This window comes from Chrysochloris asiatica, unplaced genomic scaffold, assembly GCF_000296735.1.
Source record: "Chrysochloris asiatica unplaced genomic scaffold, ChrAsi1.0 scaffold00086, whole genome shotgun sequence".
Lineage (NCBI taxonomy): Eukaryota > Metazoa > Chordata > Mammalia > Afrosoricida > Chrysochloridae > Chrysochloris > Chrysochloris asiatica.
The window spans coordinates 3,222,927-3,237,448 of record NW_006408604.1 but is presented as its reverse complement, the minus strand read 5'-3'; the positions used below and the strand labels follow the sequence as shown (position 1 = coordinate 3,237,448).

The 14,522-nt window shown below is 35.1% G+C and overlaps 1 protein-coding gene across 1 annotated transcript in view; it reads left to right on the top strand.

Annotated features, from left to right (window-relative positions):
- PIK3C2G (phosphatidylinositol-4-phosphate 3-kinase, catalytic subunit type 2 gamma) overlaps window positions 1-14,522 on the top strand; it is a 517,177-nt gene that overhangs the window by 378,387 nt on the left and 124,268 nt on the right. Inside the window, exons 25-27 of the mRNA XM_006866018.1 lie at window positions 5,785-5,956; window positions 6,449-6,570; window positions 12,000-12,108. Of these exons, the coding sequence (XP_006866080.1) occupies window positions 5,785-5,956; window positions 6,449-6,570; window positions 12,000-12,108 (403 nt within the window). The remainder of the gene's footprint in view (window positions 1-5,784; window positions 5,957-6,448; window positions 6,571-11,999; window positions 12,109-14,522) is intronic.

Below are 14,522 nucleotides of genomic sequence, written 5' to 3'. Positions count from 1 at the left end.
AGAGCTCCTTTATAGATAAGACTATTTAATCATTCTTTCTAGCTCATTCATTCCTTTTACTCTGATTTGGCCAAAGTTTGAAAAGTGGCTCCATAAGCAAGTATAATAATTATCAATTTATAGTCAAGGCCATGGACAATTTTTGTTTGTATGCAAAGTCAGGTACTTATGCTGACATTTACATAAGACTGCTGACCTTGTAGCTTGAGTTCTGAAAACTTTAAACTTCCACTTGGAAAACAGCAAAGACCTTTAGGTTTGGTTTTCTCAAGCTAAGTTCTAAATCGAGAAACAATAGGAAAAAAGTAGAAAACTCTAAAGCTGCCTCATGTTCCAATACCTGTCTAATGCCTTGCTTGTAGTTAAGAGAGTTTACCACAAACAGTTTCCACAGAACCATAAATCTGTACATTTGGTTTCCCAAAAATCTTGAATAGAAAACTTTTAAGACCGTGAAGATATCAGACAAATAGAGCTTTTCTTTAACTTTGTTCTTATTGTTACTGAGTGCTGTTGAGTTGATTCCAACTATTAGGAACCTTGTACAGGGTTTCCAAGGAGTGGCTGGTGGGTTTTACTCCCAACCTTATGCTTAGCAGTCTGGTGCTTATCCAACAGTACCACACCAGGAATTCAAACTTCAATTGAAGGGTCTTAAAATGAGATGAAACAACATAGTAAAAAAAAATGTCTTAATGCTTAGAGTCATGTTTCCTAAGATAGATGAATGTACTATCAAAGCTAAGAGACTTAGCTATTGTTGTTGTTACGCTGTTGTTGTTGTTATGCCATCAAATTAATTCTTACTCATACTGATCTTATGCATAACAGAACAAAACACTGTTTGATCGTGCACCAACCTAATAATGTTATGCTTGAGTTAAGTCCTGCTGCCACTGTGGCAATCCATCTTGTTGAGGGGGGGGTGGTTCTCCCTTTTTTTTCGATGACTTTCCACTTTACCAAGCATGATGTCCTTCTCCAGGGATTGGTTCCAACTGATAAAATGTACAAAGTATGGAGACAGTGTCTTGTCATCCTGGCTTCTAAGGAGCATCCCAGCTGTACTTCTTTGAAAACAAATTTGTTTGTTCTGATGGTCCATGATACTTTTAGTACTCTTCTCCACCACCGTAACTCAAATGCATCAATACTTCTACCGTCTTCATTATTCATTGTCCAACTTTCACATTCATATGAGGCTATTGAAAATGCCATGACATGTTGTCCAAATTATCTTTGTTCTTGAACACATTTGTCTTTTATCTTTTTTTAAAAAGGTATTTGCAAAGAAAGTCATTGACCTTGTACAATTCTATCATGCTATCTCCAGCATCATTTCTATCACCAAGGCCATATTTTCCAACTAATGATCTTGCCTCTTTGTTTCCAACCTTTGCATTACATAATCACCAGTAATCATCAATCTATCTTGATTGCATGCTTGATCAATTTCAGTCACTAGAAGTTGGTAGAATTCCTCAGTTTCATCATCACTGGCTTTAGTGGTTGGTATATAAATTTGAATAATAGTGGCTGTAACTGGTAGGCATATATTATCCTACCACTGACAACGCTATACTGTGAAGACATATTTTGAAATGTTCTTTTTGATGATGAATGCTATACCATTTGTCATTCCCAGCATAGTAAACAATGTGATTGTCAGATTTAAAATGTCCAATACCAGTCCATTTCTGCTAACTAATACCTAGGATATAGATGTTTATGCATTCCATTTCATTTTTGACAACTTTCAATTTTCCTAGATCCATACTTCATACATCCCATGTTCTGATTATTATTGGATGTTTACAGTTGTTTCTTCTCATTTTGAGTTGTGCCCCATCAGCAAATGAAGATCCAAAAAGCTTTATTTGTTCCATTACAGTCAGCTCTGCTTTGAGGTATCAGCCTCTCTCAGCTTGCATTTTGAGTGCCTTCCAACCTGAGGGGCTCATCTTCCCACCCTATAAATGACAATATTCTGGTGCTATTCATGTTTCATTGTTCAATATTTTGTTGCTGTTTGACAGTGTCCCACCGCTATTCATAAGGTTTTCAGTGGCTAGAAATTCAGAAGTAGTCTGACACTCTTTTACCCTAGTGTATTTTAGTCTGGAAGCTCAGCTGAAATCTACCCACCATGAATGACCCTGATGGTATTTAAAATACCACTGACATAGTTTCCAGCATCTCAGCAACACATAAACCACCACAGTACAACAAACAGTACAATTTCAAGTGGTGGCCAGCTAACTCCTATTTAAGAATAACCCAAAGCATCATCCTGTTGATGTTTCCATGAAACTGAAATCAGGGAGCTTCTTCCTGTCTAAAACAAGTCCTTGTAAGAACCTGAAATCTACTGCTGTCAAAACTTGAATCCTAAAATGGTTAATATTTTCTCTGGGAAGCCTTCGTGGCATAGACAGTTAAATGCTTGGCTGCTATCCAAAATGGTGGTGGTTTGAACCCATTCAGAGGCACCTCCAGAGGAAGACTTGCAATCTGCTTCCTAAAGATCACAGCCATGGGAGTTTCTCAGAGTACAGTTATACTATAAAACGCATGGAGTTGCCATGATTCAGAGTCAGCTTTTATTTATTTGTTAGTTGGTTTGGTTGGTTTATTTTCTCTGATCTGTTAAGTCTGAAATACAAGAGATGCCACCAAGAGCAAAGTATGGATTTGGGTGAATGTGTATCAAAAAAATCTAGTCCTAGGATTCAGCATTTACCTTCAGCCTTTTTATATCTTAAATGTGAAAACAATAATAAGAGATTTTATGAGAGAAAGCACACTGGAATTCAATATTATGGGTCATAGATATGTCTTCATTACAAACAAGTACACATTTCCACATTAGAGCTTTGCATACCAACAGTAAACATTTCTTGAATGAATGGTTAGGTCTCCATAAAAAATTATTACTATGGCTAAATATTTTGTTGCTGATGGTGATTCAAACCCACCAGCTCTTCTGTGGGAGAAATGACTTGGTGATCTGCTCCCTGTAAAGATGACAGCCTAGAAAACTTTATGGGAAGTTCTAGACTGTCATATAGGGTTACTATGAGCTGGAATTGAATCGAAAGGACAAAACAATCACTGTTATCTCTACGTCTTTAAAGTATTGATAGGGAAAGAAATAAATGTTTTAAACTACACTGTGTACCCATAAATTCACAAATTCAAAGTATATCTGTAGACATAGTGAACACTCTAGAAAAGTCATCTGAGAGTTGTATTTTAACTTTCTTGGCAAATATTTACTAGATTGATGTATAGAAATTAAATTTTTTTGTAATTTAACCACCAATATCTAAGACCAGAGCTATCTAAATTATCCTAAATTATTATAAACAGGAGGAAGAAATTATTAAACATTGTTCACACTGAGAATATTGCAGATTGGTTTTCAAAAGGCATTGCATAACTTCCATAGATGCCACCCAAGAGAAGTAGAATTTGGCTACATGTAATGTCCACTCCCTTAAGAAATTTTTAGTAAACTGGGATTAAAGGAAAATTTGAATAAACAACATACTTACAAGTGGAAATATTTCCTGAATAATGTCAGGAAAAAGATAATGGGGAGCTGGTAGTTCAGTGATTAAGAATTTAGCTGCTAATCAAAAAGTTGACAATTCCCACCCACCAGCCAGGTTGATGTTCTGTAAGCATCAAAGCCTGGGAAACCTGATGGAGTAGTTCAACTCTGTTCTCTATGGTAAGTGTGTATCATGATCCACTTGATGACTATGAGTTTTTATATTAATAACTGTTGTTAACTGCCATCAAGTCAGTTTCGATTCATAGCAACCCTGTATAGGGTATTCAAGGAAGGGCTGTTGGGCTTGAACTGCCAGCCTTGTTGTTCAAACCTCCCTTATGCTCCTGTGCTTATACTACAGTGCCACACCAGGACTCCATATTAATAGTTGTTGTGTGCCATACAGTCAGTTCTGACCCATAGTGACCTTGTATAGGGTTTCCAAGGAGCAACTGGTGAGCTTGAAACACTGACCTTGAGGTTCAAACTGGCTTTGCAGTCCAGGGCATTGACCCACAGCGCCACACCAGGACTCCTATATTAATAGTTGTTAGGTGCCATCTAGTTGGTACTGACTCATAGAGACCCTATGCACAACAGAGGGAAACACTACTCGGTCCAGGACCAACCTCACAATTGTTGCCACCCTTGAGCCCATTGATGCGGTCACTTTGTCAATATATCTTGCTGAGGATCTTCCTGTTTTTCTCTGGCCCTCCACCTTACCATACATGATATCCTTCTCCAGCATCTGGTCCCTCCTGACAATATGTCCGAAGTATGAGAGACGAAGTTTGGCCATCCTGGCCTCCAAGGAGCACTCTGGCTGCACGTCTCCCACACAGCCCATGGCACCTTCAATATTCTCCGGCTCTATATTTAATCTTTACCTCAGAAATCCTATACAGAGTTGCTATGATATGGAACTGAATTGACATCACTTATTTTCATTTACTTATTAATTATTTTTATGTTTATTATTATTTTCCAATTGATAAGATAATAAATAAAAATAATCCAAGAAAATCAACACAAAAACATTTTGGGTATAACAAGAGTTTAATAAAATAAGTAGCTACAAAATAAAAATCCAAACCTCAGTAGTTAGCAAATTAAATATGATCTGAATTGTTTTTGTCGTGTGACATGGAGTCAGTTCCAACTCCTAGTGACCCTGTGTAGCATTTCCCAGGTGTGGCTACTGAGTTTGAATCAACGACTTTGTGGTTCAAACTGACCTTGCAGTCCAGTGCCTTATCCCATCTCAACAGATCCAAAAAATTCAATTGATAAAATGCAGAATCTTTCATTTAAAAACAAAAAACAAAAAACTCTATATAAATAGAAATGAACTTACTTAACTTCTAGATAAAACCAACTATACAAACCATTATAATTAATGGTAAACATTAAAAAAGGACACCATGGTGAAGAAGAAAACAAAACAAATCAAATATCAAGGTTACGAGCTGACTTCAGTATTTCTCTTACTCGGGAATCAAACAAAAATAACCAAAATAAAAGAGAGACAAAGGGTATTGCATAAAGATATTATATCATTGAAATAAAAATGCAAATCTTCTGATATAAAATAAATAAGTGAAAAAGCAGAAAGGGCTTCTTATCCCCACAAAATTACCATAAAGTTTAAAATATTTCATATCAAATGCTTATATAGAGTATGCTATCTTTTTTCTAAGACAGTTGGGAAGGATTGCCTAAATACACACAAAAATAAAATTAAACTCTAAAAGTAATTAAACAAGGAATATTGAATCATAAATTTTTTAAATGTTTAAATATAGGTGAAGAAAAGTATTGGGTGGAGTATCCAGGGATAAAAAATAAGCTTTTTTGAACATGTGTTATTTTGGTGATTTAACTTTTAAAATTATGTAAATATTTTATATAGTTAGAAATCAAAATTAAATAATAAAAAGCATGATCCCTAAATATAAGGACTTAAATTTAAAACCTAAAAATCACCAAAAGACAATAATGCAAATAAAGCTTTTTATTTCGCCAAGATTCTTTTATATTTTCTGGCCACTCGATATGTGAAACCAAAGTTTATAAAATAACTTTTAGTAGTTGGACTTCAAATAAACATACATACATGGTTCTTGGATTTTTTTCCCTCACATTTAACAAATGCAAGGAAACAAAATAACAAGTAAAATGAGCAAATGCTGGGAAATGTTATTATCATCTCTTTTTAATTTCTCTAGGAAAATAAAGGAAAGTCTGGAGTGTTTCCCTGTTAAATTGAATAATTTGATCCACACACTGGCACAAATGGCAGCCATCAGCCCTGCCAAATCTACTTCACAGACTATACTGAGTTCAACCAGGTCAATTCAAAGAGCAACAATTTTAGGGTTCAACAAGAAACACAGTCATGTAAGTATCAAGTTTATCATCTTGCCTTAAGTATCATTTACTTCTCAGATTTCCCGTGACTATATTAGCCATTCTTATGCCATGATTTTTTACTATGCAAATGAAAAATCAGAGTTTAAGCATAAGTACCATTAAGGAGGATGTTCTATGGGAAACCGTAACAATCAAAGCTATTAGTAGAGAGCCACCAAAGAGAACAGTTCCTGCCTTATGCTAGAATATAAATCAAGAGCTAATTACAGTGTCCACAAGCAAAGAACAAAACTGATTTCGCAGTCTGTTCCCAGCACATCAAATGACGATATCTTTATATATTGTGTTTATAGATAATTCTGCCTTTACAAACTACATCTCTTAGCTTTTGATAATTTTTTTTTTCCAGAAATGACCTTGCTTTGTTTAGTGTACATGAAACTCGATTTTAGAAAGTATTAGAAAGTTTTGCAGGTGGACATTGCTGTCTTTTGATTTCGTTCTGTTGGCTTTGTGCAGCTGTATCTAATCAAGGTGACCCGGAGTGACAATCAAACAAGCCAGACAGTAAAATCATTTGACGAGTTTTCAAAATTTCACCATCAACTTCAGAAGCAGTTTACGTTGCTGACTCTCCCAGAGTAAGTCACAGTCCTCTCCAGACCTTGATTTTACCCTTACTTGTCTGTGAACAAAGAGAAAATTATGGTTATAGTATTTAGCAATACAGGTGCTCCTCATATCATAAACAAGCTCCATTCCTAAATCGGTTAAGTCAAACCTGTACATAAGTGGGAACAGTTAGCTATGGTTCCTAACATCAGTCAGCAAAATATGTTTTAGTATATAGTGTATCTTTCTATGCAAAAATAATAATAATAATAATTAACTCAAGAAACACTTCCAGATGTACTAAAAATTTTTTAACATGATTTGCTGTTGTTAAGTGCTGTTAAGTTAGTTCCAAATAGCAACCCTGTATAGGGTTTCCAAGGAGCAACTTGTGGGATTGAACAGCCAACTTTGGGATTCACAGTCCATGTTTGTACTACAGCACCACACCAAGACTCTTTTACATGACACTACAGCAATAAAAATAATGATTTAATGAGAGTCTAAAATAAGGCTTGTTTGTAATTAAGAACATTGTATGTACCTAGAGTTTTGATATAATAGGCTTTATGGTGATTATTTCATAACTATAGATTGTACTTATATCAGAAGTCCTAATCTCAAGAATGCTTGTACATAATTTTTATAACATAAATGATTAAAATCAATTAATATGTATTAGTATATTAATAACTCATTGTTATTAATTCTTAATTTTGGATTGGAGTATCTAAATATAATTTATTATATTCTTTTGAAAGAATTTAAAAATCATTGTCTCTATTCATGCTGTAATGGGAAAAATATTAAGCATGGGCAAACTAAAAATATAAGTAACTTCTATTCAAGTAAACCTTCTAAAACTCATCATTTATAACTAGTCAAATTTAGATACAAGGATATATCTTGACTTTAAAAACATGAACTTCTCAGAAATTGTGATATTAGTACTTTGGTACATCAAAAGTTTTTTTTATTTATACTGGAATTTTGTCTGTAAATGTTGTTTTTTGCAACGTGAATGTCCTTAGTTTACCTGATAAACTTTAAGTATGTGGATTTTTACTAGACTTTCAAGTTTACTAAACTCTGAGATAGAGATATAAATATAAGTTTTCAGCATATAAAGATATCTGTGTGATATAGATAATTGTGTTCTTCACATTCATGGAAAAAAAAGCAAAGTATACTTGCAGATGCCACAGAGGGTTTTTTTTTTTATGTTTTATTGTGAATTATGTGATAGTTTACAAGGGAGAACTTTAGTTTTACATTCATTCTATCATATATCATTTCATTGCCATGGTTACAATTGCCTCCATGCATCATCAACCAAAGGGTATACCCTGCAAGCCTGCCCCCCGGTCGTCAGCACACAGCCCCTCTCCCTCTCTGTGTCTAAAGTCTCCAGCTGCTCCATCTCTCCACGTCATCACCACAGAGGTTTTTAAATATAGATGTATTATACATCAAAAAGTTAAGGCACTGGAATGAGAACATCATCAAGAGACTGAGGAGGAAGTAAAGTTGTTTTGGAAACTTAAAAACACATCAGGTACAAGTTTTACTTGCAAAAATGAATTAATTTGCTGTTCAAATTAAAAAAAAAAAAAAAAAAAAAAAAAAATTTAAAAGTTTGGCTTCCTGCACTGAATTCAACATCAGAACATCAGTGGTTGCCACTAGACCCTGTAATTATTCATATATAAATTTAACCTGGTTAAATAGTTGCGCTTTTTTTGTTTGTTTTAGAAATTCTCCATTCTATATTTTTACTTCTCGAAGATATAACATTATAATATAAAACTTTTAATAGTACTAATAATCTTTCTCCATGTGCCTCCATGTGATATTCAGCTTTAGTTAAGATTCTGCTTTGCTCATAACTACTGACTGGCAATAGTAACTAAATTAATTTTAGAACTATTCAAGCAATCTGTTGAGAGGAGGAACATTTAGTCCTATGTGCCTGCACAGTATTTGTATGCTGATACTCCCAACAGGGCTAAGGCTTTCAGTGTTGCATATAAATGAAGTGTGTTGGCAAGATTTCCTCTGACTCCTAAATGTAATGAAATAAACCCTATGAGAGTTATTTAAACCCATTTTGGGAAGTGTGATCAGAAAGTTAGAGTCATGTAGAATAAAATCCAAATTAGTCTTAGGTTTAATAGTGAACTTCAAATTGGGTTATTTGTACCCCTGGGTTACCTTCCAAGATTACAAGAAGCATGAAAATTTTCCATAAAATTAATGGTCTTTTAAAAAATTTATCTCCTTGAAAAAGGTCGATTTTCTTATTCTCTTCCACTTTGACCATTTATCATATCCAATCACCCATAATCTTATTTTGTAACATTGTTTCAGGGTCTAGATACCTCTGAAGACCAAATAAAAGGGCAAATCAAAATATCAGTGTTCATGTTGAAAAGTGAATTACTATAGTAATCAGGTATCAACCCTGTTTTCAAGTCAGGTGTTTCCAAATCTTTGTTCTGAATAATATTGAAGGAATGCATGATGGAGCTGTCAGAAAAAGAACTATGGAAAATAATAGAATAATAACTGATCACTATGTTATATTTAATGACCTCAGGTAGTATAGTGGATTACAAACTAGTTACTAACCTCAAGGTCAGTAGTTTGAATCTACTGGCTGATCCATGGGAAAAAGATGAGCCTTTTGCTCCTGTAAAGATTTACAGTCTCAGAAACTCTATACAGGGTCACTATGGGTTGGAACCAATGAGGGCACTTAACAACAACCACATGTTAAATTTGACATAGAACTCAAAAATATTTTGAACAATTGAATTACACTGCTATAGCAGAATCCCTCAATTCTTATGAACTTATATCTGAACATATTTTTATTATACATACACATCTACATGTAGAATATACAGTGGTGAACACTGTTTTATTACAGCAGTAAAGAAAGTTCAGACACAGAAACATCAACTAATTTTTTTTAATCAGCCCAATACATCTATTTATCAAATATATTTCCAAATAAACTTTACATTTTATATTTATTAACCACACAAATTCTATATTTTTATCAATAGAATATTGGTATTAGTTTTCATGATGTCAGTTGGATCTTGACTGAAAGCAGAGAATACCAGAAAGATGTTTACTTATGCTTTATTGACCAGCAAAGGCTTTGAACTGTATGGATCATGGCAAGCTATGAACAACATTGCTGAGAATGAGTATTCCAGAACACTTAATTGTGTTATTGAGGAACTTGTGCATATACCTAGAGGCAGTCCTTTGAACAGAACAAAGGGGACACTGAATGGTTAAAATTGGAAAAGGTGTGTGCCAGAGTTGCATTCTTTCAGCATACTTGTTCAGCCTATATGATGACCAAATAATCCCAGAAGCTGAATTATATGAAGAAAAATGTGGCATCAGGATAGAAGAAAGACTCATTAACAACCTGTGATATGTAGATGATACAACCTTGCTTGCTGAAAGCACAGAGGACTTAAAATACTGATGAAGATCAAACACCATAGTAAGGGTTGCACCTCAATGTAAAGAACACAAAAATCCTCACCACGTAACCAATAAATAATATCATGATAAATAGAGAAGAGATTGAAGTTGTCAAAGGTTTCATTATTCTTGAATTCACTATCAACACTCAGGGAAGCAGCAGTCAAGAAATCAAGTGCATTAGGCAGTTCTGCTGCACAAGGCATTTTTAAAGTGTTTAAGAGCAAAGATGTCAATTTGAGGACTAAGGTACACCTGAAGCAAGTAATGTTGTTTTCAATAGCTTCATATGCATGTGAAAGTTGGATAGTGAATAAGGAAAACTTTGGAAGAATTGATGCACTTGAGTTATAGTGTTCAAGAAGAATATTGAAAGTACAATGGACTACTAGAAGAACTAATAAATACAGCCAGAATGCTCCCTGGAGGTCAGGATGGAGAGTCACACGTCAGTCATATTGTCAGGAGAGATCAGTCCCTGGAGAAGGACACATTATTTGAGGTAAAGTGGAGGGTCAGCAAAAAAAGAGGAATATCTCCAGTGAGATGGATTGGCACAGTGTCAACAGCAATGGATTCAAGCTTAACAATTGTGAAGATGAAGCAGGACAGGGTAGTGTTTTGTTCTGTTGTGCATGAGTTGGAACCAACTCGATGACACCTAGCAACAACATTAGTGTTCATGACAGCTAAATCCAGATGATGGGTTCAAACTGCCAACCTTTTGATTACCAGCCAAGTACGTAAGCACTATACGACCAAGACTACTTTTAGAGTTGCAAGAGACTTTAAAAGAAACAAAAAGACATCATTTTGGACTTCCCTGGCATTTCCAACAAAAAGCAGTGGATTGGGGTGGCCTAACATTGCTACCATATTTTTATGTGTTTGCTGACACTTCATTGTCATCCACACTCATTTCCATAGGGAAGCAAGGTAGACCAGTAGTCTTGAGCAAGAAGCAGACGTATAAATAAAGCAGCAGCAAGATTGTAAATAGAGGAAGACAGTTCGTACAAAGGTACATTAAACCAGCAAAAAAGTATGTTGGAAAATGTTACCCAGCAATCGTCATATCGTGTGGCACTGTTGGATAAGCGCTGGCTGGCTAGTTCAGTTTGAACGTCAAAATTGGCCATGCAAAATGACTAGCTGCTCTTTGGAAACCCTTTAAAAGGTTGCTGTTAGTAGAAACTGACTTAGGGCATGTAACAACAATAGCAACAACCCAACAATTAGTCAAGTCTGATCCATCAAGATGAGTCACCTTGTATAAAAACAGAGGGAATTCTCCAAGTGAGATGCTAGAGAAAAGTACTGCTTTGACTAAAGACCAGATAGAAGCACTTGTCACTTAGTAATTTGAGTCATCACGCTCTAAGTAATCCCCTGAGGCCAGGATTTGAAATGTTTAATTTATATATGTAGCAATGTATCCAGCTAATCCAGAAGAAACAAAACAACTGATCTTTTTGAAAAATATGTATCATTAACTTCCTAAAATAAACCCCACATGTACTGAAAGGACAAAAACATTTGGCTTCTCATAAATACAGCAAAACAAAGGGCAAATATTTTAATTTGCATGTTAAAATAAATGACTATTAATGGCAGTTAAAATAGTGTGAGTGGCCACAGCTATCTAGATTCCTAAAACTCTCCAAAGTAAACATGTACAACAGCTTTTTTTTGAGTTGTGGTGTGGCACAGTAGGATGAGCACTTGAGCACCAAGTCAGTTTGAGCCACAAAGTTGACAGTTCAAACTCACCAACTGCTCCTTGGAAACCCTATAAGGAGTGACTGGACGGCACTTAATAACAACCACAACACAGCTTTTTGAAATGTTTATATGAGCTCTTCTGTCTGATGCAGCTGTAACTTTGTAAACAACCCTAAAACTACACAGTGCAATTTGCAAACTAATGAAGATATCCGTTTTTCTTTTAAAACAGGTTCCCTCATTGGTGGCACTTACCTTTCACAAATTGTGAACACAAAAGATTCAGAGATCTGAATCACTATATACAACAGATATTAAATGGATCCGATGAAGTTGCAAATGTATGTTATCATTTACTTGTGCATTTTTATATAAAATATCAACTATTTCATGTGTTATTGCTAGAAAGATTTAAAAATATTTATGATAATATTCTTTCATTTTTATAGTCATTTAAAAAATGTGTATGTTTAATACGTGAAAATCCCTAAACAAGGAGCTATGGAGCAACAAAGAAGCTATAAAACCTTGGCCTCAAATAACTTCAAGGAAGTAATATGTGTTAAGTAGACTATCAGAGCTGCAAAGTGCCCTAGAGTTTTAGAGGATTGAGAATTACTCCCAACTGTGATGATAAAAAAGATTTCAGGAGAAGCAAGCATGTGAGCTGGGTTTTTAACACAGGATAGGATTTAATAGAGGTGGCCTGAGGGAGTGTTTCAAAAGAAAGAGATTGTATTAGTTCTCTATTGCTGCTGTGACAAATTGAAACAAGTTAGTGAGTTAAAATAGCACAGATTTATCCTCTTAGGTTTCTGGAGGTCAAATGTCTGAAAATGAGTTTTATGGAGCTAAAATCCAGGTGTTAGTAGTGCTGGTTCTTACTAGAGTCAAATCTGTTTTCTTTCCTTTTTCAGTTTTTAGAGACTGCCTGCCTTCCTTGTTTCATTCCCCCTTTTCAGTATTGATGTCACTGTGACCCCTTTTTCATTAGTGACATCTCCTTCTCTGCCTCTAACTCTGACCCTCTGCCTCACTCTTATACGGACACTTGTGATTACATAACCCAGATAATACAGGTTATTGCCCCCATCTCAAGATTCTTTATTTGACCTACAAAGTCCCTTTTGCCAAGTTGTTAAGTGCTATCGAATGGATTTTGACCCATAGTGACCGTGTACAGTGTTTCTGAGGAGCAACTAGTGGGTTTGAATCGCCGACCTTGTGGTTTGCAGTCCAGTCCTTATTCTACAGTGCAATACCAGTAACATTCACAGAGCTGGAGATTAGCATGTGGACATCTCTGGTGCTCTATTATTTAAGCCAACCACAGGGATCTGTGAAAAAGTGGAAAAGCACAATTCTGTTGAAATCTCTATTTTTGTGAAGAAGCTATGATGGGAATATAAAACTAGCAAGGAGACTAGGACCAGGTTGTTAAGAGCTAAAGCTAAACCTTAGAGAGTAAAAAGGAACTAAAAACAGTAAGAACACAATGTCTCTTTCCATTCTGGAAGATCGTGACCCTCCTTATAAGATTGAAACTAAAATGCTTTGTTTTGTTTTAGTCTTTTAAATTATAAAATATAACATGCAAACAGAAAACTATGTAAGGCAAAATTGGAGTGTTCAAGGATTTATTGTAAAAGAAATATTCATGTGCAGTATTTCAAAACATGTCTGAATATCCTTTGCCTTCTTCTCATCAAGGGGAGTTTGTGTTCCCTCATCTAGAACCTGATTGGGTTTTTATAACTCCCTCATCAAACAATATGATAGACATAACCCCTCATGTTTTCCAAATTAGGTTAGAAAGGAACATGCAATTTCTGCCAATATCTGTTAGGACACTCACTCTGGGAGCCTTCAGCTGTCATCTACACTGAACTACCTAAGTCTTGCAGGTAGAGAAACCACTTAAAGATCAAATAGAGAGATGCCCAGGGAGCAGCAGCTGTTCCATTCTCCAGCTGCAGTCCCAGCCTACAGCCAGCATCAACTTGTAGTCATGTAAGAGACACTCAAGATGACTTCAGTCCCAGCACAAATTAATGCAGCATTATTAGAAACTGCAAGTAAGAATGCCCTAGTTGAGCCAAAACAAACCCTAGAACCCTGAGAGAGAATAATAAAATGGCTGTTGTTATTTTAAAACAACAGTGTAATGATTCATTATGAAGCAATAGATTACTTCTAAGGTCAAGAAATAGAACACTTCTGAGGATCTAGAATCTCTCTGGTGGTCCCTCCCTGTCATTATATCTTCCATTTCTCTTTTCTTTGCATTCTTAAAAAATTTAAGTAGTTTTATGTTCTTAGAATGTTTTGTTTGGTTTTGTTCTTTTGGTATTAAGGATTGTGGGGAGACAATATATAAATGGAATGATTTAGTATATATTCTTTTATGTTAGACTTCATTTTACTTAATGTAATTTTGTGAGACTCATCAATTTTTTTGCATGTAGCTGTAGTTCATGTATTTTTATTGTATAGTATTTTACTATATGAATATATCACAATTCATTTACACACTTCTCTATATATGGACATTTGAAAGGTTTCCAATGCTATGAACATTCTTTTAATGTGTGTCTCTTATTGTTGTTAAGTGCTGTTGAGTCAGTTCCATAGTTCTCTGCATAGAGTTTCCGAGGAGTGGCTGGTAAGCTTGAACTGCTGACCTTTCAGTTCAAATGACTTTGCAGTCTAGCACATTAACACATAATGCCACTCTGTATGTCTCTTAGTGAATATA